Consider the following 25646-nt stretch of genomic DNA (forward strand, 5'->3'; position numbering starts at 1 on the left):
TGCAAAATATTCGGAATCTTCACTGCTGTTGTTTATCTTCTGGGATAAATTGAGCCATTTCCAGTGACATTAATATGGCATCTGTTATTAGGGTTATATTTTTCTCCAAAAGCTGCCATTATAGATCTCTGCAACATAAGATAGAAGCACTTTTCTGAACTGTGTATTTTGTAATGGGTAAACCTCTATATCTTCACACTTGGGAGATTTTCAAGAAAAATCTGAAAAGCAAAATTGTTTAGAAATTATTTTTAATCTTTTTGACTTCCACTGCTAATAACATTGTAGATTTGGCAAACCTTTAACAACATTGTGTGATGTGATTTATTTAATTTTCATTGTTTTGAGTCAGAGATGTAGTGTCCCACAATCAAGTTTCAAACTACAGCTTCGGTGATGACATGGGAAACAGTAATGTTATGCTTGTTCTGTTGATGCTTATAATCAAGTTGGGGAGATGTTTATTGAATTTTTGAGATTAATAGAAAGCAATTAAAAGTTTAAACTCTTCATATTCTTGAATATAGATTTAGCATGCCTGCAAATTGAAATAATGAACATCTTTCTGCGTATTTTTTTTCTGTAATGTAGTAAGATTGCTGCTGACATGAACCTCTCTTTCTCTCATTTTTAAACGAAGACTTGGATGAATAATATGATGAAGACTGCTGATCCCAAGATTAAGCATTTTGAAGGAGATGACTACACATGTGTGACATTCCAACCAGATCTTGCTAAATTTAAGATGGCAAAACTTGACAAAGATATTGTGGCCCTCATGACAAGAAGAGCTTATGATTTGGCAGGAGCATGCAAAGGGGTCAAAGTTATGTTTAATGGAAAGAAGCTTCCTGTAAGAGGCTTAGTAAAATATTTCCATAGTTGTATTTGTATGTTTACAATTTGTATTAACTACAAATAAGTAATTAATTTTGTAAAATCACAGGTGAATGGTTTTCGTAGTTACGTTGATCTTTACGTAAAAGACAAGTTGGATGAAACTGGAGTTGCTCTGAAAGTTATCCATGAACTTGCCAATGAACGCTGGGATGTATGTCTCACTTTAAGTGAGAAAGGATTTCAGCAAATTAGCTTTGTGAACAGTATTGCTACCACCAAGGTCAGTTGTTTTACATAATTTTGAGTCGTTGAAATGGTAAATATCATAAAGTAAAATAAGGCATTAGGCTACTCATGAGTGTCATGTTTATACATACTGTGCTTAAAAAGTCCAAAATTTAATTCCCAAACACTATGCTGGTTGACTGTATTACAAGGCATTAAATTAAAAGATTTCCTTACAGAGTCTGTCCACTTCTTACCGTTTGTAATAATTTTCCTTAAAAAGGTGAAGGTGTCCCTGCACTTGTAGTGCGAGTCGTTTCTGACTCTTAGGGTGACGTCTTGTGACGTTTACTAGGCAGACCGTATATATGGGGTGGGATTGCCAGTTCCTTCCCCGGCCTTTCTTTACCCCCCAGCATATGCCGGGTACTCATTTTACTGATCACGGATGGATGGAAGGCTGAGTGGACCTCGACCCCTTTTACCGGAGATTTGACTTCCTCCTTCCGTTGGAATCAAACTCCAGCCGTGAGCAGAGCTTCGGCTGCGTTACCGCTGCTTACCACTCTGTGCCACGGAGGATCTAATAATTTTCCTTAGTAGACTAAAAAAGGTGAGAGACTACCAAAAGGCCTGAATAGATTCATCCAGTGTTTGTGAGATTAGATTGTTTAGAGATTATTGCAACGTTCACAATGCCAGCCTTCCCTAGTGTGCTGCCTTCCAGTTGTTTTGGATGACAGCTCTCATTATCCCTGACCATAGGCCATACTGGCTCAGGCTAATAAAACATCTGGAGGGCACTAAATTGGGGAAGGATGAGCTATGTCAGTAGTATGTATTCCAGCTTTGGGAATTTGTAGCCTCCTGCTTCCATATCTGAGGCTCTCTTGTGCAGTTTGTGGATCTTTTTTTAAAATTAAAGCATACTTATGCATATGCCCATGTGTGTACACATTCACCTTTACTAGTGTAAAGATGTGTGAATATGAGAGAGCAAAGATTTCTGCTATAGAATCTTAGTATTGAATATGTTGTTTGCCCTAGAACACTTGGATGTCTATTTCTTTGTCCATCGTGTGAAAACTGTAAAGGTAATTCTAATTAGTAGTTCTAAAGTTTAATTTTATCTCTTTGCTGACTTTCTTTTACTTTTTCATCATAAGGGTGGTAGGCACGTTGATTATGTTGTAGATCAAATTGTTGGAAAATTGATAGAGGTGGTGAAGAAAAAGAACAAAGCCGGTGTTTCAGTGAAACCATTCCAGGCAAGTAGATCCTCAAACATTTCAGAAAAAAAGATTGGCTTATCATTTCAGTTTCTTAGGTTCCTCTTTTTTGTGTGTATTTGTTTTTTGAACAGGTAAAGAACCATATATGGGTTTTTATTAATTGCCTCATTGAAAACCCATCTTTTGATTCTCAAACAAAGGAGAACATGACACTTCAGCCTAAAAGTTTTGGGTCCAAATGCCAGTTATCAGAGAAGTTTTTCAAAGCTGTAAGTATTACATATTTATTTTATGACCATATTTGTATTTATGAAAAATAAAGTGTTCTCTTTGCATGAGCTGATGACATTCAAATTTATATGGTTGTATAGTACTAGATAATGTTGCTGAATATTCAGAAATTGCTGTTAATGTGGCTGAATAGAAAGTAATGAGAGATCATAGTTTTTATTGTAAAATACTCTCTTTAACTATTAAATGGTAAAAAGTTATCCCTATTCCAGAACTTTATTCAGCATGAAGCCTGGAAGTATGCAATTCGAAGCGTACACAACCCTGAAGTCATCTTGGGCACACAGGGCTAGTTGCATGGTTTTTCAACCCTGGCCTAAGTAGTTTACTATGTGGTTTTGTTTATGAATCAGTTTGTGTTTTTAATAGGATGGAGTAGATCACCAGTTCCCAAACTTTTTTCCCAATGGACCACTTGAAAATTGCTGGTTTGGCTGAACACTTAATGATTTATTGCTTCTTTTATTTGTTATTTTGTACTTTATTGTATTACAATTGGCATTCCGTAGAATTCAGATTGTATAAGAAATAAAAGAAGCAATGAAAATAAAATTTTAATTGTGCAATTCTGAGGGGGGTTACAACAGGAGACTTTTTCAGTTGTGGCTCCCCAGTGAGGTTCACCTGGAACTTTCATTGACATCTTTTTGGCGCCAGATAAAAATTTCTCTTTTTCCCCATGCATTTGATAGACTAAGATGATGATGTTGTATTAGTGTACTGCTAAAGCTTCTGTGGTTGTATGGGAGTAGTTTTATTATTTTCTTTTAAGGTATGATATATTTACTTTTGTTTTTAACAAGGTTTTAACTCACTTGGAGACCTTCAGGTAACAAGTGACTAATAAATCTAATTAAAAAATCAATATGAATATTTAAAGCTTATATGCTGCAAACCATCTGAATGAAGCTCACAGACTACTGGTGGTCTATGACTCCAGCAGTCAGCCAGGTTGGGCACTGGCTGAGGGCCCCTGTGGCTGAGAGGAGCTGCTGGGGCTGGGTGGGTGTAGCTCCCGCTAGGCAATCTTCACTAGCATTGGATTGCGTAGCGTGCCCCTCGCAGCCCAATGCTGGTGCAGATTGTGGGGCAGGAGCCACTCTCCCAGGCAACACCCCTGCTGCCACTGGCACGGGCTGGCTGTGCGACTTCCTGTGTTGACATGTCAGTGGTCTGTGTGTGCATACTTGCCATCACCCAAGATGGTGGCAGAGGCATCAACATGCCCCCCCCCAGCTGTCTTGGCTTATGGGAAGCATGTGTGTGCAGCACGCTAATGTACTGACGCGTCTGGGCCTATTTAAGCTTGTGATGGCGGTAGTGTCAATGTGCTGCCGCCTTTAAAGGCCCACTGCAGTCTGGTGCCAGTCCTGTCTATGGACCACAGTTTGAGAACCCCTGGAGTAGATAGAAACAGATTAAAAAAACAAAATTGTGTTGCAAATGTCATGTACATGGCAAGTTAGGAGATGAGGAAGGTTTTAGAGAGAGATAGCACTACCATAAGACAACATTTAAAGAAGTGTTAGGTGCTAGGGGAAGCTTACTCGTATTTTGCCATCAGAGAAGCTGATCAGAAGTTCAACTGAAGGTGTTGGACTTGCAAGCATAGAAGGAAAGAGAGAGAACCAAATCACAGCTTTGCTGGGGGCGACCTGAGATGTTTCTGCCTCTCCAGGCGCCTGCACCACCCTGTATTTTCGCTGGAAGTTGTAATCGCTGTTTTGTTGTTGTTTAATTTTTGTAAATTATATTGTTTTATTGATGTATTTCTATATTGGTGTTTTTCTTGTAAGCCACCTTGAGGGCCTTTTGGCCATAAGGCAGGGTATAAACAAACTATAATAATAATAATAATAAAAATAAAAATAAATAGGAGTGCCTTTTACCAGCTTCGGCTGGTAAGACAGCTGTGGCCATTTCTGGACCTGGATAGCCTGACCACTGTTTTCCACACACTGGTAACCTCCAGACTCAATTACTGTAATGCGTTGTATGTGACCTTGAGGTTAGTCTGGAAGCTGCAGCTGGTGCAAAATGCGGCTGCGGACTGCTCACTGGGGCAGGTATTGCCAACATGTCACCCCGCTGCTGAAAGAATTGCACTGGCTGCCCATTTGCATCCAGGCCAAGTTCAGGGTTCTAGTTTTGGTGTACAAAGCCCTATACAGCTTGGGACCAGGATACCTGAAAGACCGTCTGATCCCTTATATACCCAGTCGATCACTGTGCTCTGCAGGTGAGGGCCTCCTGCAGATACCATCTTATTAGGAGGTCCGTTCTGCACAACATAGGAAATGGACCTTTAGTGTGGTGGCACCTACCCTGTGGAACTCCCTACCCTTAAATATTAGATAGGCGCCATGCCATCTCTGTTATATCTTTTCAGCGCCTATTGTAGACCTTCCTCTTTCAACAAGCTTTTTAAGTAGAGACCTTATCCCAGTCTGCTTCTGTGTTGGAATTGCTTTTTAATATGCTTTTAAACCTTTTTTTTTAACAATATGTTTTTTAACCTTTTTTAAAAAAAAGTCTAAAAAGCTTTTTTAAAAAAATGTTTTTAAAGTTGTTTTGTTTTAATGTATTTTAATGTCTGTTTTTATGATGTTTTAAAGTGTTTTTAGTGCTTTTGTTTGCTGCCCTGGGCTCCTGCTGGGAGGAAGGGCGGAATATAAATCAAATAAATAAATAAGGTTGTTGTGTACAAGATAGATTATGACATTGCATTTGTGGTGCAGTATAACTTCAGTCTATTTTACTTCTACCAGTGTGAGCTTTTTTGGTATTCCTAAGAGTGGTTGTGATTTGTTATTTTATAGGCCTCTAATTGTGGTATTGTAGAAAGTATCCTGAACTGGGTGAAATTCAAGGCACAAACACAGCTGAACAAAAAATGTTCATCAGTGAAACACAGCAAAATTAAAGGCATTCCAAAACTTGATGATGCTAATGATGCTGGTAAGGGCAAACTGTCTTCTAGCATGATTCTCTTTATAAAATAAATACATTTCAGAAAATGACTAAGTGACTCTATAAACCTACATAGATTTAAATTTTTGAGCAATGGTATTTCCTGATACATGATTGTAAAAAAGTGCATGTTTTCAGCATTAATAGCTTCACACTGTACAGCATTACATTAAAACAAGCCTCTCTTTTCTTCATTTTAATAGCCTGCCACTGAAAAATTAATTCTAGATAAATTAGAGTTTAAAACACTACTTCGGATATAATTGTTGATTTTTTTAAAGAAGGAAATCATGTCAAATATGGATCTTTGCCTTTTCACTAAATTGATTGCTTTTTAAAAAAACAAATGGGTGAGCTATGTCTTTCACTAGTCTTACATGTAGTTTTGGATGGAGAGTGCTTCAACTTAATTTTTTTGTTTCTCTCCCCCCCCCCATTCTCAGGTGGCAAACATTCCTTGGATTGTACACTGATTTTAACTGAGGGAGATTCTGCCAAATCTTTAGCTGTCTCTGGCTTAGGTGTCATTGGAAGAGACAGATATGGAGTGTTTCCACTCAGGGGTAAAATTCTCAATGTTCGAGAAGCATCTCACAAACAGGTAAGTTGAAACCATGGAAGAAAGTGGCTAATGTATAGTGAGCATATATAAAAATACACACATGTTTGCGTGTGTCTGTGTAATATATGTATGCATGCATACTAAACTGTAGCTTGTCTCCGTTTCTGCTTTCTGCACAGATTATGGAAAATGCAGAAATTAACAACATCATAAAAATTGTAGGCCTACAATACAAGAAAAGTTATGAAGATCCAGAGTCTTTGAAAACATTAAGATATGGCAAAATTATGATCATGACTGATCAGGTCAGTCAAAATCTGAAATTCATACACCCCACCCCTCTCATTATTTTGAAGTTCATACTTTGCATCTATGTATTGCTTTTTATATCATTACCTTGGGTACTTCTCAGTCTTGATTTCATTCCTTTTCTGAAAACACTCCCACTTTGCTCCTTTGTGATTCTGACATTCATATTTGTTTCTAAAAAATACTCTTACCTTGTATTTTCCATTTCGTAGAACCCTCAAGTCAGTTTAACGTTTCCATTGCTTTTTCATCTGCAGGAGTTAATCAATTCTAGGCAGAGATCTCTTTCAGACATTTTACTTTTGTAGAAGTTCTCTGTCTCTCTCACTCACTCACACACATCTCCAGTTGCTTTCAAAGCACCCATTAATTTTAATAAAAAATGTGATGGTGAAAATGAGAAAAGAGATTCCTTGTTTTGCAATTGTTGAGCCTTCAGTTTGTTCTTTTTTTGTATTCAGGATCAGGATGGATCCCACATTAAAGGCTTGCTGATCAATTTTATTCATCACAATTGGCCTTCTCTTCTGAAACATGGATTTCTTGAAGAATTTATTACTCCAATTGTAAAGGTAACCAACATGTTCACTGTACATTTTTCTGATACTAATTATGAACATACTATAATCAATAAAGCACAGGGACAAAAACTCCTTTTCTGTTCCTGAAGTCATACATTTTATAACCTTCAATATATTCAAAATATATATTCCATATATTCAAAGAAAATCTATGTACCTCACAGAGTTGAACAATGTCCTAAAGGAAAAAGTGATAAACTCTTCCTTTCGCTATCCCAACAAGAGAAAACATGAAAATCTGAAAAAGGCAAGAGATGGAAAAGTTGAAAAACAAAGAGATGGCAGAATTAACTTCCCTTTTATTTTTACTTTTGAGTTTAGGGAGTTGGACAGGGAGGATTTTGGGTTAGGGAGTTACATTTGTTTAACAGATAGAAGTACAGGCTTTGTACAGATGTTATAATATGGAATTGGAATTGTGATCATTTATCATTGGCTGCATGAGTCCTTTACTGCATGAGGACAAAAAAACCAGAATGCTCAGTGGAGGTGTGTTGTTTCCCTCCCCCATGGCAGTGTCTGTACCTAAGCATTAGAAGAAGCATATTTCCTGGACACTATAGGGAATGGGAGTCTGAACACATCTCCATTTCTTCTCTGCCCCTATCAAATTACTTAAGATCTGGATCTCAGATAACTTATGCACGAAGAGGGAAGGATTTATGGGGTTATGGGAACTGTGTTCTGATCATTTTCTGTAATGTTGTTGCATGTGTCAAGGTGTGTGTGTGAGGGGGGGAGGGACTCTATTATGAGCTGTTAGGATTCTTCTGCATATAGCTGCTGCATCTACAGTATATTGGATGCAATTTTCAAAAACTTCAATACAAATTAAGTTGTAAAAGCTAACTAGTTTGTTTCTGTTTTTAAGGCAAGCAAAAATAAGCAGGAGCTTTCATTCTATAGTATTCCTGAATTTGATGAATGGAAAAAACATATGGAAAACCATAAAGCATGGAAAATAAAATATTACAAAGGTTTGTGTTTAATTTCCTTACCCAACAACCAAATACCAAACCCTTTGAAATCAAATCCAGCTAAACGTATTAATGATTAAAAGCACAATCCTTTACATTTCTTCTCAGATGTAAGTCCAACTGAGTTCAGTGGGGCTTACTCTCAGGTAAGCAGGTATAGGATTGTAGCTTCAGCTTCAAAATCAATGTGATAGTTAATTAAAATAAGTTACTCCCATTACCTTCATTGGGATTTACTCACCACTGACTTTATCTAGATTAGGGCCTTGGAATCTTAACTAATGTAATAATTGACTGGTGCTAAACTGTTTTATCTCTAGTTTCTAGGATGTCCTCAAGTAATTATAAATTAGTTTGTCAAAGGATGAGATGGGTTAACACGGCATTTTTTTCTTTCTCACTGGGATAGGTTTGGGCACCAGTACTTCTAAAGAAGCAAAAGAATATTTTGCAGATATGGAGAGACATCGAATTTTATTTCGATATGCTGGTCCTGAAGATGATGCTGCCATTACATTGGTAAATACCTCCATCTAGCGTCCGAAGGCAAGAATGTACTGAAGTCAAGACCTGGGCTGTTCCGGCCCTCTCCACTCCAGTTCATTCTTACCTTCATCCAATATGCTGGTCCTGAAGATGCTACTGCCATTACATTGGTAAATACCTCCTGCACTAATTTCTGTCTGTTCTCTTCATGCCATTTGTAATTACTTAAAGCTCTTTTCTTGTGTACTTCCTCCACTCAAATTGTATTATTTCTATACTAAAAGCCCCAAACACGTTTTCCTTGTAGGAAAGTGTTTGAACCCCTTGATCATTTTAGTTTCCCATTTTTGTGACTTTTCTTGCTCTGTGAAACTATGTATTGAGATAGACCAATCAAAACTGTACATCAGATGTAATCGCACCAAAAGATGTATATAATACCATTATAATACTTGCTGCTTCATTTAGTTTCCTAATGATCTCTAACACTAAATTTGCCCTGCTTTTTCTTTATAAAAAATGTCCACTACATTGAATTAACTCTTTTCCATATGAGGCCTGCCATCACTGCGGGTATTAGCTCCACCTATCGTGCGAAGGCAAGAATGTTTTTGAAGTCAAGACTAGGGGCGTCAAGCCCCTCCCACTCTCCAGTTCATTCTTGCCTTCGTATGAACAAGATTGAGATTTCTGTAGCGTAGCATTTAGCTAAGTCTGTTGTGTTTGTTTGTGTATTTGTTTGACAGGGTGTGAGGGTATTGTCATTCGTGTGTATCCAAGTGCTTCCCTTCCCTCTGTCTTGTATTTAACACTGTCTGTTTGAAATTCCTGGGGAATTCCCTTGGGGGGGGTTTCTCCCTTGCCCGGGCCGTTTCTCTACCCGGCTTTTTAGCCTTAGATCTCAGAGAGACCGCGGCTGCGGTTCTCTCCATCCTTAGCGGGAGCTTGCGGCTGCAGCTCCCTGCTTTGCCCCTCGTTTGTTTCGTGCCTTCACGATTCACTCTTCCCCTAGGAGGTAGTTTGTTTTGCTGCCGCCCCGAGCTCTGCCGCGGCGTTTTGCCTCGCGGACGTACCTTTAAAATTCACTCCGGGAGCCTACGGCTGCGGCTCTCGCCTTGGAGATTTTTATCCGTTGCACTGCTTCTGAGTCCCGGCTGTCGCACCCAGACTTGTGGCTTTAAGTTCTCGCCGCGAAAGCCTCTGTAGTCGTCGTCGTCGGCTGCTTCCACTACCGCTCCCTTATCTGCTACGGTGCTCACTATTACGAGCCGTGATTGTGCCTTTCAGACTCGGCTATCGCACGCTCTTGAGACTGCTCTAGGCAGTCTTTCGGTCAGTTCGCTGTTGCACCTCAGCGTCCGCCATTACTCCTCTTCCTCCGCCATTTTAAGTGTTCTTCTTCCCCCTCCCTTTACGGGTGCCATCTTGTTTGTCCCGTTTTTTTCCGCCCTTTTTGTTTTCGTCTTTCCTCAACTAAAGAAAGGGGGTTTCTTACCTTGTGAAGGCTTTCTTGTATGTGAGTTTTCAGATAGGACTAGTTAACTCTACAAGAGTTCCTCTCTCACTGGCTTATACTGCTGCCTATTGCAACATTGGCCCTCTGCAGCTACTGAACGTACCTCCGCTGCTGTTTGATCTACACATTCTGCCCAACTCGTAGCCGTCGCCCAGCCAATTGCTCCTGTACAAAAAACAACCTATTTGAACTGTACATTCTGCCCCCTCCGTGGCCGTGTACCAGGGTGCTCTATACTGTACATTCTGCCCCCTCTGTGGCCGTGTACCAAGCCTGAAGTCTAGTCTGCATTATATTGACGCTGTTACCATCGTACATTCTGCCCCCTCTGTGGCCGTGTACTTAGCCATCTGCCAGTGCATTCTGCCCCCGCTGTGGCCGTGTACTGCGCCTGTTCGGGTCTCTACATTCTGCCCCCGCTGTGGCCGTGTACTGCACCCATAGTGAATATAAGATGGCGGAACAGCCATACATGTCTCAGACAGCCAAGCCACAACCATCTAAGGCAACTAAGACTAAGCATGCCAAAGCACTGGCTAAGACTAAACATCTTTCCAGCCACAGCAAACCCAAGCGTCCACGCTATGCTCCTGTTCTGACCCCCACCACAGCAGCCAGGAACAGCTAACGGATATATTTCATTCCCCCGATGCTTCTTCTGATGAGGAGGACTTTGCTGGCTTTCCTACTCAGCCAACACTTAGCCAGCCTCCTCCCATATTGCCACCCAGGGCTTATCCTACGTCACAGCCCACTGAGCCACCTACTCAGCCACAACCATCTGCTTCAATGGGGCTGCAGCTGTCTCATGAGTTTCTTTCACAACTTCAGGGCATGCTGTCATTTTTTACTCAAATGCAGTCACCACCACAAGTTCCCGCCATACCTCAACACACTATGGACCAATATGTATGTCATGAGGCAAATCCTTCCTGCTCCCCAAATCCTTTTGACGTAGCTAGAGGCAGATGTATTGATGACACTTCATATGGGGAGGAGTCAGCCTTTGCTGATCATGCTGAAGGAGACGGATGGAGTGACTCTTCGGAACATGAGGAAGATATATCGTATCGCTTGTTTAATGCCTCAGACTATCAGCCTCTAGCTCGCAGGGTAGTTAACACCCTTGGTCTCCAAGCTGCGCCCCCAACAGTTGCCGCTCCAGCTATTAAAGGGGCCAGGGTTCTCAAATCCCCTGCACCTACTGAGCATTACATCCCGGTGCCGGATCCCATCGCTAAACTGGCCACCGAAGAATGGTCTCCATTCCAAACTCGCAGATTCAAAAACCTGGCTGACAAACTTTACTCTCTAGCTCCTGACTTTGCCACCAAGCTGGCCGTTCCCGGCATAGACGAGCCGGTCACTAGCCTAGTTTCGTGATCTCTTTTGCCTAGGGAAGGAGAATCCCAACTAAAGGACGCTACTGAGCGAAGATTAGACTTCGCTCTCCGCAAAAATCGTGAGGCCACTGCTTTCTCCATGCGAGCCTCCGCATCAGCTTCCGTCTTCTCCAGGGCAGCAATGATGTGGCTGGATGATCTTCTAGAGGACCCTAACCCTGATCTTGTTTCTCTCAGAAGGTCACTGATAAAGTTGCGCAAGACAGCGGCGTTCGTAGCTGATGCCACTTTGGATGCCACTCAACTGGGGGCACGAGCCATGACGGCTCAGATAGTCGCTCGACGGACCCTCTGGCTTCGCCACTGGCAAGCTGACTGTACGGCCAGAGTGAATCTCTCCAGGGCTCCTTACTCCGGATCTTTGCTCTTCGGCGAGGAAGCTCTAGTGCTGGTTGATCCCAAAGACGCTCACAAACCGGTTTTGGCCACTGTCAAGAACATCGATCATAGGCCGTTCAGGCGATTTTCCTCCTTCCGCACTAACCAGCCCTTTCGAGGGGCATGGCCAGGAGGACGAGGCCGCGACTTCCGATCCTATGACTCCAGTCCCTTCAGGGGAACCTGGAACCGACGTTTCCAGGGCAGAGGTCAGTACCAAGGGCGCAGAGGTACCTCTTCGTCCTCATATAGGGGAGGGTCTTGCCAGCGCATACAGTACTAATGCACTACCTGTTGGTGGCAGACTGCTTATGTTTGGAGGCCAGTGGCTGCGTTTGACTAAGGTTGCCTGGATCAGGGACCTTTTTTGTTCTGGCTATGCAATAGAGTTTTGGGCAACCCCACCAGACAAATTCCATCTATCCCCTTGCCCCAGGGCGCCGACCAGGCACAGCATCATGCAGACAGCTATACAACACTTCTTGGACATAGCGGCGATAGAGCCAGTCCCTACAATAGAGAGGTCGGAAGGGGTGTACTCCCTCCTATTTGCTGTGCCCAAACGAGATTTGTCATGGAGGGCGGTATTGGACCTCAAGTTCGTCAACCGTTTTGTAACATACCGCAGATTCAAAATGGAATCCACTCCATTACTGAAAGCCTGCAAGAAGGAGACTTCCGGGTTTCTATCGACCTAAAGGAAGCGTATCTCCATGTGCCCATTTGCATAGCCCACAGAAAGTTCCTTCGGTTTGCTTTTGGCCCCCAGCATTTTCAATATAGAGCGATGCCGTTCGGCCTCTCCTTTGCTCCGCGAGTATTTACCAAAGTGCTTCTCACCTTAGTGGCTTACCTCCGGATTCAAGGGGTCCATCTCTACCCATATCTGGACGATATTTTAATACGGGCAAGTTCTGAGGAGCTGGCTCATCGTCATTTAACGCTCACCCTCAATGTTTTGCAGGCCTACGGCTGGCTTGTCAACTTCGACAAAAGCCATCTTCAACCGACCCAATGCCTACTACATCTAGGGGCAATGTTGGACACCCTGCAGGCGATGGTGTTTCTGTCTCCAGATCGCATAACTGCCATCACAAACATCACGAGGTCCTTGATGCAACAAACAACCGTAGACGTCATGCTTCTAGCCAGGGCACTCGGAATGTTCATCTCTACCATCCATATTGTGCCATGGGCTCGAGCCCACTCTCGCCACCTTCAGTGGGCTTTGTTGCCCTTTCAACAGGACATTGCCAACTCCAATCATCCCACAGATCCTCTGAGCCCCGCACTGCGCCTTTCATTCCGCTGGTGGACGAGGGTCCAACATCTTTCCAGAGGCACTCCGTTCAGAGAACCTCGCAGGACTGTTGTCACCACAGATGCCAGTCTCATTGGCTGGGGAGCACACTGCAACTCCCAGTACGTTCAGGGGGTTTGGTCCACAGCAGAGCAGACTCAGAACATCAATTGGCTGGAGCTCAAGGCGGTCCACTTAGCTCTACTTCATTTTCAGTCTCTGTTCCCTTTGGACCATGTCCTCATTCGAACGGACAACACGTGTGTAAAATCACATTTGAACAGACAGGGGGGCATCAGGTCCCATCCTCTGCAGGACCTAGCTTCCCTCATCTTCGTCTGGGCAGAACAACATCTACAATCCCTAAAAGCAGAGCATCTCAGAGGGATTTGGAATGTGACAGCAGACTGGCTCAGCAGACAACAGGTCTTTCCGGGAGAATGGAAACTTCATCCGACCATATTTCAGCGTGTCCAGCGTCGGTTTGGCGTCTTCTCGATCGACCTGTTTGCTTCCAGTCGCAATTACCAGCTTCCCAGGTACTTTGCCAGATACCTGGACACAGCAGCGGAAGCTTTGGATGCTCTGTCAATACCGTGGCCAGACGGTCTTTTGTACGCCTTCCCTCCCATACCGCTGTTAGCCAAAACATTGTGGAAGGCGTGGAGCGAGAGGGCACAGTTGGTTCTGATAGCACCATATTGGCCACACTGACCGTGGTTCTCGGATCTTCTTGCAATGTCGGTGATGGATCCTTGGACACTTCCAGTCAGGCCAGATCTTCTATCCCAGGGTCCAGTATGGCATCAGGACCCCACTTGGCTCAACCTAACAGCGTGGCTTTTGAACGGGGACATTTGAGGTCGGCTGGACTGTCTGACGCTGTTATTGACATTATCGTAGCCTCGAGACGACCATCTACCACCCGTATTTATCAACATACTTGGGTGGCTTTCTCCAAGTGGTGCCAGTCTCACCACTGCAATCCATCCCAGGCCACTGTGCATCAGGTGCTGCAATATCTCCATAGCGGTTTTATGATGGGACTCAGACCCAACACTCTACGTCGACATGCATCCACTCTGTCGTCCATTCTTTCAGTGTCCTCCACTGGTGCCCCTATTTCCTCACATCCGTTCATTAAACGCTTCCTCAGAGGCACTGCTTTATGTTCACCAGCTGTAGTCCATCGTTTTCCTTCATGGAGTCTGTTGAAGGTCCTACAGGCTTTACAACGCCCTCCGTTTGAGCCCCTTCAGACTGTGCCTTTACGTCTACTGTCCTTCAAGGTCTTGTTCCTGGTCGCCATCACTTCTGCCAGACGAGTTTCGGAACTGGGCGCATTGTCTTCTGCCCGCCATCTCTGTGTCTTTCACAAGGACTCTGTTGTGCTGAAAACTGATCCTTCCGTCCCAAGGTTAATTCAGTTTTCCATTGCAATCAGGACATTGTACTCCCTTCATTTTGCCCGAACCCCACTCATCCTCTAGAGAAGGCTTGGCATTCGTTGGATGTTTGGAGGGCTCTCAAGACCTACCTGTTTAGGACCCAGCAGATTCAACGAACGGAGTCTCTGTTTGTATCCTTTCATCCAAGGTCTATGGGGTATAAAGTAACTAATTCTACATTATCCCGCTGGTTGCGAGCCTGTATTGCTTTAGCTTATGAAGCTCTTCAGCTTCCAGTTCCTGATAGTATCACAGCTCATTCCACCAGGTCAGCGGCTACTTCTGCTGCCTTTGCTACCAACGCCCCTGTTGCTGATATTTGCAGAGCAGCTGTTTGGTCTACCCCACACTCGTTTATAAGGCATTATAAAATAGATCGTTATGCCTCTGCCGATGCTTCTTTTGGCAGACGAGTGTTGCAACAGGTTCTTAATGACAATTAGCATGTGGGTGGTCCCTCCCTATTATGGGCTGCTTTGGTACATCCCGCAGTGATGGCCGGCCTCTTATGGAAAATGGACCATTGGTCTCACCTGAAGGGTGATTTTCATATGAGGACGGCCATCATGACCCTCCCAGTTGGAGGATGTATAGATATTTTACTAAGATGTTATATATTACTGTTACGCTATTGCATTTAAAGTTACTAGTGAAGTCAAGACTGCTAGTTCTGTTATATCGCTCTGTTAGTGTCATGTTATTATGCATGTTATTTTCCTGCTGGCAGGCCTGTTGGCCCTGTTCTTGTATTTTTAGATATTTCTCTATAGACTCGCTGCGAATGAACTGGAGAGTGGGAGGGGCTTGACGCCCCTAGTCTTGACTTCAAAAACATTCTTGCCTTCGCACGATAGGTGGAGCGAATACCCGCAGTGATGGCCGTCCTCATATGAAAATCACCCTTCAGGTGAGACCAATGGTCCATTCCATCGCTATGGATGTTCCATCACTATCCATCATCCAAGATTTGTTTGCTGGGAGGTCATAGTTTAAATCTAACATTGTGTTTTTAAAGCTAGGATTATTTTTGTATGTTGAGCATCACTGGCCATTCATAATGGTAGTGGCAGCAACAACACCAACTCTCTGAACCTATATAGCTAATCTGTCTGAACTGGGATGTCCACATACAGACAACCTGGATGTCTAAATCTGAGGAAGGACAGGATAAAAGAGACCCTCTACATTTGCAAAAATTAAAAAGCAGGGAGTCAGAGTGAACCCCTGCCTCCCCCACCACGCAAAAGTTTCCTCAGTAAGAGCTGTGAGGGTGATGGTGAGAAGTTGTGCTGGCAGAATGAAAAGGAAGTGAGCAAATGAAGCTCACTTCATGCTCAGCCATCAAAGGAGCCACAATATAGAGCAACGTTGGGAAGGAAAGCTCTTACGCTGTAGTGCTAGTCTTCCATTCCACTGCTCTCCCCTCTATCTGGTTCCTACTTGTAAAATATTTAATTTCAAAAAGATAAAGGAATAGTCATTGTTTGGGATACAGGTATAGTAAATTTGAAAAATCTGCAGTAGATACTGAGTTCATACACATTTCCCAGGTATATTTTGCATGTCTCTTCCCTGTTTTATTCATACTGGAATTATTTATCCTTCTTAATTGCCTAATTATTTCCATTTTATCACCCTGAAAAAATACACAAAACATACAGGAGAACTGTACAAAATTAGTGCAAAGAGGTGACAAAGCAGCTCATATGGAGACATATATGAAGTTCAAAAAGTTACTGACATCTTGGAGGTTCCTACAGTCACATTGCAAGAGCAGCCCTGGAACTGGAAAGGGATATTACCTCTTTTGCACTCCTTACACTTCACCGTAGTGCTGGTATGAGTTTTTTGTATGTAAGACTGAACTAAACTGAATCTGAATCAAAAAGTCATGCAAAAGTCTGTCAAAGAAAGCTGTTCTATCAGGTCCGCATCAGAAGTCAGGTCTGCCAAGATAACATGGAAACCATATTCACCATTCTCTTGCTATCTCTTACAGCTTGTAGGATCCTAGCTAAAGCATTTTTTTCTAAACATGTACTTTATCTGATTAGAGTATGTGAAATGCTTGTAGGCCTTCAGCAAGAAAAAAATTGATGACCGAAAAGAGTGGCTGACAAATTTCATGGAAGATAGAAGACAACGTCGATTACATGGATTACCAGAGGTAATGTTTTAGTATTAAGAAGGAATGGCAAATGTTACTTTTGTCAATGTCAAAATAATAATAATAACTTCTGCTCTGTTTTAGCAATTTCTCTATGGTACAGCAACAAAGCATCTCACTTATAATGACTTCATCAACAAGGAGTTGATTCTTTTCTCCAACTCAGATAACGAGCGATCCATTCCATCCCTTGTTGATGGTGAGTGAACTTTCATGGAGTACAGTGCCTTATTTAATTCATTTTAAAGATGTGAGTTTTGAAAGTAGGAAAAAAATCTTTTAAACTAAAAAAATCTAATTAAATGTGTATTTTTATTCTATAACTAGAGAGTACAAATTCAAAAAGTGATTTTTAAAAACTTTGATCCTTCAATACAGGTTTTAAACCAGGGCAGCGCAAAGTTTTGTTCACTTGTTTTAAGAGAAATGATAAACGTGAAGTTAAAGTTGCTCAGCTGGCTGGTTCTATTGCTGAGATGTCAGCCTACCACCATGGAGAGGTGGGTATGAAAAGAAGAGAAGGAAAGTGTTTGTGCCTTACCTGTCATTTATTTAGTTTTGGAGTACGGTTGGTTTGGGGGTACCAAGGAAATTTGGAAAAAGAAGCCTCTGTTTCATCTTCGATAGTTCCAGCAATAAGTGGGTGTAGAAATTTCTCAGTTCAGCTTCCAACTTTGTAGCAGATTTGTAGCAGATAATGCTGGACTCGGATTACCTTTTTTATTTCTTGTGAGTATATGGTGACATAGTTGGTGAGTATGGTAGGAAAAGAAGTTCCTTAAACAATGGCGTTCCTGTACCACCACTTCCGAGCCCAGCTTGATGGACCATTTCTATTTATATCAGTAATTCTGTACTCGCTTGTAGGTTAGGATTTCTTGGGAAAAACTTGTTGCAATTCTGTACACAGTAACTGCTGTAATATTTTCTTCTAGCAAGCTTTAATGATGACCGTTGTCAACTTGGCTCAGAACTTCATTGGAAGTAACAATGTCAGTTTACTACAGCCTATTGGCCAGTTTGGTACAAGGCTTCACGGTGGCAAGGATGCTGCAAGTCCTCGTTACATTTTCACTATGCTAAGGTAACATTTTATTCGAAACAAAAGTGAAACTAGTCTTATTAAAGTGATGCAGATTTATCAAAGTATATTTGTGATTGAGAGAGATACCTAATATAATTGAATAGGTATTTCAAGCCGCTTGCATCATTTCATGGATAGTTGACAAATCTATGTGAACTTGCTTCTACATGTGGCTTGACTTAGTTTTAGCTAATTAATCCTCCATTCTTTTCATTCCTAACACGAAACGGGTAGGAATAGGGGGGTGAAATAGGTGTGTGCTCATGTTTCAAACCTACATTTATGAAATCACCACATACATTTGAAGAATCCATTGCTGAACACTACATTTGATGCGAGATAAATGCCTCCTGTTTTGTCTTATATAAGTCTTGAACTCTTGACTTTCTGCTTTCATTTTTAAACTCTAACTGCAATGAGAGAAATGTGTTTTGACATTGCTTTCATTTGTACATTGCAGAAGGGCACTGCTTATACACCCACTGAGCACAACGTAGCAAATGTTAGTTGCAACTAAATCCTATTCTATAGTCGTAACTAGGTTCTGCCAGATTATACCCTTGAAGTTAGACATACTTGCAGCAGTTTTCCTAGTACTAGATCTACTGTAAGTCCTGGGGATACATTAGGATTTTGAGCCTGGACTTTAGTAAGGCCAGATACCAGTTCATCATAATTATTTAATTTGTAATGTGATACTGTGACTGTGTTTGCACGTAATAATAAGCCATGATGTGTTTTAACTGGTTTGTTCAACAAACTATGAGTTGACTCACAGTTGAGCAAACAAGCTCATTTCTCCAGCTGCCCTTGCCTGTGCCTTTATAACTTGCAGAGTGTCTGGGATAGGGTGGTGAAATAAACCATGGTTAAGCAAGACTGTTGGATTCAGATAGAGCCTCAAACTGTAGTTAAAAGAAGCCATGGTTTGTAAGCCAACAAATCATGGCTTCTCATTGTGGTTTGTTTGCTAGACTTTCAAGCAAACCATAGTTAGGCTGAGCAAATCATAGTTAGGCTGAGCTTAGTGTTATGTGTGAGCTTGGCAAATTAGTGAAGAGAAAAAGAGGTAAAATGTGTAGAAACCAGAATCAGTAAAATGATACGAATTCCAATTTGAAGAACATTCCTTAAAGCTATAGGGTTTGGAATTAATTTTTTTTTTAAAATCTGTCACAGGATGTTTGCATAATATCTCTGGCATATTTTTTAGTAGGAGCAGTGGCAATGAGCTTTTTAATAAAAGTAGTATTCTGCTGAAAATTCCACCTGAATGCTAAAACAAGTATCATGGTGATGGAACTCAAAGAATAGATGCAAATCTTCAGTGTCCTGATGAGCTGGAAAGCTGCTGCCAGTCCAGGAAGACATTATTGAACTAGGTGGATCAATGGTCTGATTTGATGTTAAGATAACTTCCAATTTAAGTGCACTTAAGACCCACAGATTTCAGTGAGATACAAAGAAATCTTTAGCATGCACTGGGTTGTACCCCAAGGCCTGATTCAGAGGTTTCTTATATGTACAGGAGCTCTGGCTCTTGCACACTTTCAGGTACCCTATTCAGTGCAAAATATGGGATGCTCTGCATGCTTGTCCCTGTTGCATATAAAGACCTTTTCAACACTGCAGTGAATGAAAAAACTTGTTCACTGAGAATCTGTGTGTGGAGTAACCGAGGCACTCTTAAGTTGGTCTGGAAAGTTAAAATCTATCTTAACAAGAAACACACAATACTCAAAGAGGAGTTAAAGTGCGCATATAAATCACAAAATAAAATAACATTTAATACACATATATTGTTAAAACAACATAAAATCACTGCTAGAATTCTGCATGTATTATTGAATCAATGCCCCATAAGGTAAAATATAAAAAACAATACAGCCATAAAATTCTGCAGATGTAATAAATCAATGCTTATGCAAGATAAGATAAAACAACAAAGTGCAATCAAATGCGTTTTGACAAAGTCGTCTTCAGCGGTCTTGTGACTTATTAGGCATATACTATTAAGGGGAAAAGATAAAAGTATGTTAAGACATTAATGACTAATGGTGAATATCTCTGGATTTTTAAAAGAACCAATCAGCTGATTGTTGGAAGAGAATACTGTAAATCCACTTACCCTTACATATTACTCTCATTGATAAGGGCTGATACATTGGCTTCAAAAAGTCAAAATCTTTGCATAAAAATAATTTAAAATAAGAATTTAATAAAATGCAATAATAATTTTAATAAAGCAAAAATGTCACCATTGGTACATACCATTTTCTCCTGTTGGTATATTTCTAAAGATAGTAACAATATTTCATCAACATTATACATCCATCTTGCTATAATCCTTGATAATCCACCATAAAGAAGATAACATGACAATTAAAACTACCTATGAACCCATTACATTTCTTAAGAAAAATAATAATTCAATGTACACATTTTCAAAAATAGAATCACAAAAATGGAACCTCATACTCTACAAAGAACAGATGAAATAGGAACCCAAAACAATCGTAACACAGGAGTCCCGTTCAGGTCTTCATTTAGTCCATTTGGCACCACAGCCTTGAAAGAAAATATCCAGAAAAGTTCCCCTCTTTTCAGTTTTGCTTCCAGTTGTCTTCCTTAACATCGAGGGTTAATGTAAATTGTTGAGCAACTCCAGTTATGTTATGTGCCTAGTGGCTAGAGGAGTAAATTGCACCGCTGTGCCACATCTTTAGGGCTAGTAGTGACTGCATTTATAATAACTTGGCTGAAAAGGCATTGAAACCATAGCGAGATAGATGCATAATGTTGGTGAAACCTTGTTACTATTTTTAGAAATATACTAACTGGAGAAAATGGTATGTACCAATGGTGAAATCTTTGCTTTATTAATTATTATTATTATTGCATTTTATTAAATTCTAATGTTAAATTATTTTATGCAGAGATTTTGACTTTTTGAATTGCTAATATATCAGCCCTTACCAATCAGAGTAATATGTAAGGGTAAGTGGATTTACAGTGTCCTCTTCCAACAATCAGCTGTTTGGTTTTTTTAAAAACCCAGAGACACTCACCATTAGTTACTAATGTCTTAACATACTTTTATTTTTTGCCCTTTATAGTGTATGCATAATAAGTCACAAGGCCACTGAAGACGACTCTTCGCCAAAATGAGTTTGGTTGCACTTTGTTTTTGTGTCTTATCTTGCATAAGCATTGATTTATTACATCTGTAGAATTTTATGGCTGTATTCTGTTTTACCTTATGGAGCATTGATTCAATACCACATGCAGAATTCTAGCACTGATTTTATGTTGGCTTAATATATGTGCACCTTAAATACTCTTTGAGCATTGAGCACTCTTAAGTTGGTGCAATAAATAAACAGTTCATAATCTTGTAACTAAAAAGTCTGTGTTCTCTTCAAAGCCCTTTAGCAAGACTGCTGTTTCCTGCGGTGGATGATAATCTTCTTAAATTCCTTTACGATGATAACCTGCGTGTGGAGCCTGAATGGTACATTCCCATAATCCCTATGGTCTTAATAAATGGCGCTGAGGGCATCGGTACAGGATGGGCATGTAAAATTCCAAACTATGATACCAGAGAGATTGTGAACAATGTCAGAAGAATGTTGGATGGATTGGACCCACTTCCTATGGTAATGCAATTGTCACTGCAGAGTGATAAATAATAATGTTTAATAAAGAGAACTAAATCAGATTCTATGTGTAAAGGAACAAAGAAGTCTTTGTCTAAACAAAAAAGCTAATGTGAGATTGGGTCTTTTGTGTATGTATTTTAGGGGGAATATAAGCTGAGTACTTAATGTGCGTAATAACTGGCCACTGTGCACATTCACCAGGCATGGAGAATGTGCACATTAACATTCCGCACTTCCTGGTCAATATACATAATGTCCAACAGGCCTTGAGAAATGTGCATATATCGCCTGAATTTTGACCATTCTCTGGTCACTATGTATCATCTCCAACAGGTCTTGAGAAATGTACATATCTCTACTGCATTTTACATTCTCCTGTCAATATGCATGTTCTCTGGTTGGTATGCATAGTGTCCAAGAAACATGCCTTTTTTTCTTGCCTCTTGTTCAGAATTTTGCAATCTGTGCCTCCTGTGCTGCTTCTGACCCACTGCAGCCCACAACATCCCCTCTTCAGATCAGCTGAGCAACGGGAAGGAGGAGTGGGGCTCCAGAAAACAAAGGTTTTCACCATTCTCAAGTTGTGAACCTTCCCTTCCATTCCGATGATTCTGATGGGAATCCCACCCCCTGCTGCTGTTAAGCTAACGAAAAAGCTTAATAGCAGCATGGGGTCAAATCATCAGGGGAATTGCAGGGGAATTGTAGTCTGAAAAGACTACAGCAATGAGAGCAGGAGTGGGCAACCTTTTTCTCAACTGAGAGCTGGAATCTCATGGGAGTAATCTCTCATGAGTGTGTGAGGCCAGATATGACAGTGAATAGGATTAGAGGCAAATGCAAACGATATATGTACATTTTCCATAGGAGGTATGCCATCAAGCGGGTAATAGCTCCACCTATCGTCCGAAGGCAAGAATGTTTCTGAAGTCAAGACTAGGGGCGTCAGGCCCCTCCCACTCCCCAGTTCATTCTTGCCTTCGTCTGTGCAAGATCTATAGCTAGTGACTAGATAAGTTTTGTGTGACAGAGTGTGGAGTTTTGTGTGCGGATCTCACGTTGTTCCCTTCCCTCTGTCTTGTCTCCTTCTACTGTTTGTGTGTCGTTCCTGGGGAATTCCTCGGGGAGGTTCTCCCTTGCTCGGGTGTTTTTCTTCCCAGGACAAGCCCAACAACGCTTTAGAGAGATCGCGGCTGCGGTCTCTCTCCCTCAGCGGCGGATGCAGCCTTAACCAGGAGCTGCGGCTGCAGTTTCCTACCCTGCTCCGCCGCCCCCTTTTCGTGCCCTGACGATCGGGCGGCTGCGGCTTCCTTTTGTCTTCGGTTTTTTTCTGGTCGGCGCTCTCAATCTCCCCCGCCAGGAGCCTGCGATTGCGGCTTTCTGCCTTCGCCTTTTAGCGGCTTCTGCTGGTTGGGCTGCCTTGCCTTCCCCGACCCGTCTGCGGCGTTTAATATCTCACCGGGCGCCTTTTGTTTCGTGCCTCACGTCCCCCCCAGGAAACTGTTTTGTCCAGGAGCCTGCGGCTGCGGCTCTCCTCCCTTCTCTCGTAGAGGTTTGGAGTCGTCGGACTGCTCTGCCTTCCCTGACCGTTTTGCAGCTTTAGATCTGTCGCCGCGGCGGTCTCTGCAGTCTGCGGCTTTATTCCTTACACTGCCTCTTTTACTAGGGGTCTTCCCTGGCCGACCTGCCTCCCTGCAGAGTCTCCTTTGCCTCATTTAACAACCACAACTAAGTTCTCAACCCCGCGGCTGTAGAACGGCCTTACAGCTGCCCCCCTTTTGCAGTTAAATCTCCATTGCTCCTGCCTCGTTCAACCGTTGTTATTGCACAACGTATCCGCCATTTTTGATCAAAATTTTCCCACTCTTTTCACGGGCGCCATTTTGCTTGCTCCCTGTTTTCCCGCCCTTTCTGTTTGGTCTATCCTGTCCTAACTGCAGGCCTAGTTTGAAAGAGCTGGGGCTAGCAGTTTTATTAAAGCCTCAACGCCGTCCTCCCTGTGTGTGTGTGTGCTGCAGATAGAATCCTATAGTACACAGAATCTCCTCCTGTTCCAACTATTCGACTGCTACAACTCTTGAATCACACATTCTCAGGACTGTCTCAAGGCTGTCTGAATTGTACATTCTGCCCCACTCGTGGCCGTGTACTAGACTGTGGGATTGTGCACCGCGGCTCGAACTGTACATTCTGCCCCATCCGTGGCCGTGTACCAAGGCTGTTGATACTGTGCAAAGCTGTGCAAATATTACATTCTGTTCCTCTGTGGCTGTGTACCAAACCTGGTAATACTGTGCAAAGCTATCTGGACTGTGCATTCTGCCCCATCTGTGGCCGTGTACTAAGACTGTTCATAGTGTACATTCTGCCCCATCCGTGGCCGTGTACTTAGCCATCTGCCAGTGCATTCTGCCCCATTCGTGTGCCGTGTACTGAGCCTGTTCGGGTCTGTGCATTCTGCCCCATCCGTGGCTGTGTACTGATACCCTTTAAATATATATGATGGCAGAACAGCCAGAGACAATCCAGGCAACCAAGCCAAAACAACAGCCAGAGACAAACCAGACAACCAAGCCTAAACCATCTAAGGCGGTAAAGCATAAGCATTCCAAAGTGGTTGCCAAAACTAAACATCTTTCCAGCCACAGCACAACCAAGCGGCCTCGCTATGTCTCTGTCCCAGTTCCAGAGGGGTCAACCCATGCACAGTTAATGACTCTCTTTCAATCTCCTGCTGTTTCCTCTGATGAGGAGGACTTTGCTGGTTTTCCTGAACAACCAATGGTCAGTCAACCCAGGGCTTACTCCTCTTCACTGCCTGTGGGGCTGTCCACATTTCCGCCTATACAAGAGCTACCGTCTACATCTCCGGGACTGCAGCTGTCCCATGAGTTCATCTCACAACTTCAGGGCACGCTGTTGTTCTTCACTCAGAGGCAGTCACCGTCACAAGTTCCCGCTATCCCTCAACACAGCGGGGACCACTTTGTACACAATGAGACGAACCCATCATGCTCTCCAAATCTGTTTGACATTGCCAGGGGCAGGTTTGTTGATGACGTCTCTTGTGAGGAGGAGTCCGCATTCGCTCTGCAAGACGAAGGAGACGAATGGAGTGACCATTCGGAACATGAGCAGGATACATCTTATCGTCTCTTTGATGCCTCAGATTACCAGCCCCTTGCGCACAGAATTTTGAATACCCTTGGCCTTCAATCCACGCCAACTGCAGCTGCCACTCCCGCTTTAAATGGGGCCAGGGTGTTGAAATCCCCCATGCCAGCAGAGCACTATCTTCCTGTGCCAGATCCCATCGCTAAATTGGCCAAGGACGAATGGTCTCACCCTTTACAAGCATGCCGATTTAATAACTTCGCGGACAGACTTTATCCTTTGGCTCCGGACTTTACTACCAGACTGGCCGTCCCTGGCATAGACGAGCCAATTTCCAGCTTAGTTTCCAGATCCCTTTTGCCAAGGGAAGGAGATTCTCATTTAAAGGATGCCACTGAGTGGAGACTGGACTTTGCCTTACGCAAGACTCATGAGGCCACCGCCTTTTCTATGCGTGCCTCTACATCAGCCTCTATTTACTCCAGGGCAGCGATGATGTGGTTGGACGACCTCTTAGAGGATCCTAACCCAGATCCTGTTTCTCTGCGGAGATCTCTGATAAAGTTGCGCAAGACTGCTGCTTTTGTGGCTGATGCCACCTTGGATGCTAATCAGCTAGGAGCACGCGCTATGGCGGCTCAGGTTGTTGCCCAACGGACCCTCTGGCTTTGTCACTGGCAGGCTGACCCTACTGCCAGAGTTAATCTATCACAGGCACCTTATGCTGGATCATTACTTTTTGGCGAGGAAGCACTAATGGCAGTGCTTGTTGACCCCAAGGACTCTCGAAAACCTGTCTTGGCCACTGTCAGAAACGTCGAGCGCAGACCTTTCAGACGTTTCGCCTCGTACTGCACGTCTCAGCCCTTTCGAGGAATGCGGCCCGGGGGACGAGGCCGCGAGTTCCCAACATATGATTTCCGCTCCTCCAGGGGAGGCTGGAACAGACGTTTCCTGGGCAGAGGTCAGTACCAGGGGCGCAGAGGATCTTCAACGTCCTCATACAAGGGAGGGTCTCGCCAGCGCAGACAGTATTAGCCCAATCCCGGTTGGGGGCAGATTGCTTATGTTCGGCGAACATTGGCTGCGTCTGACTCAGGTCAC

General features: G+C 42.7%; 1 protein-coding gene across 5 annotated transcripts in view; it reads left to right on the forward strand.

The window, feature by feature from the left end:
* Nucleotides 1-25646, forward strand: part of TOP2B (DNA topoisomerase II beta) — a 96564-nt gene that overhangs the window by 19165 nt on the left and 51753 nt on the right. For all 5 annotated transcript variants that reach the window (XM_061585766.1, XM_061585761.1, XM_061585764.1 and 2 more), the window contains exons 7-21: nt 641-853; nt 947-1120; nt 2232-2333; nt 2429-2566; nt 5408-5546; nt 6002-6159; nt 6300-6425; nt 6891-7001; nt 7882-7987; nt 8397-8506; nt 16593-16685; nt 16770-16884; nt 17064-17185; nt 17621-17769; nt 21194-21425. In XM_061585766.1, coding sequence (XP_061441750.1) covers nt 641-853; nt 947-1120; nt 2232-2333; nt 2429-2566; nt 5408-5546; nt 6002-6159; nt 6300-6425; nt 6891-7001; nt 7882-7987; nt 8397-8506; nt 16593-16685; nt 16770-16884; nt 17064-17185; nt 17621-17769; nt 21194-21425 — 2088 coding nt within the window. The remainder of the gene's footprint in view (nt 1-640; nt 854-946; nt 1121-2231; nt 2334-2428; nt 2567-5407; nt 5547-6001; nt 6160-6299; nt 6426-6890; nt 7002-7881; nt 7988-8396; nt 8507-16592; nt 16686-16769; nt 16885-17063; nt 17186-17620; nt 17770-21193; nt 21426-25646) is intronic.

Source organism: Rhineura floridana, chromosome 10, assembly GCF_030035675.1.
Source record: "Rhineura floridana isolate rRhiFlo1 chromosome 10, rRhiFlo1.hap2, whole genome shotgun sequence".
Lineage (NCBI taxonomy): Eukaryota > Metazoa > Chordata > Lepidosauria > Squamata > Rhineuridae > Rhineura > Rhineura floridana.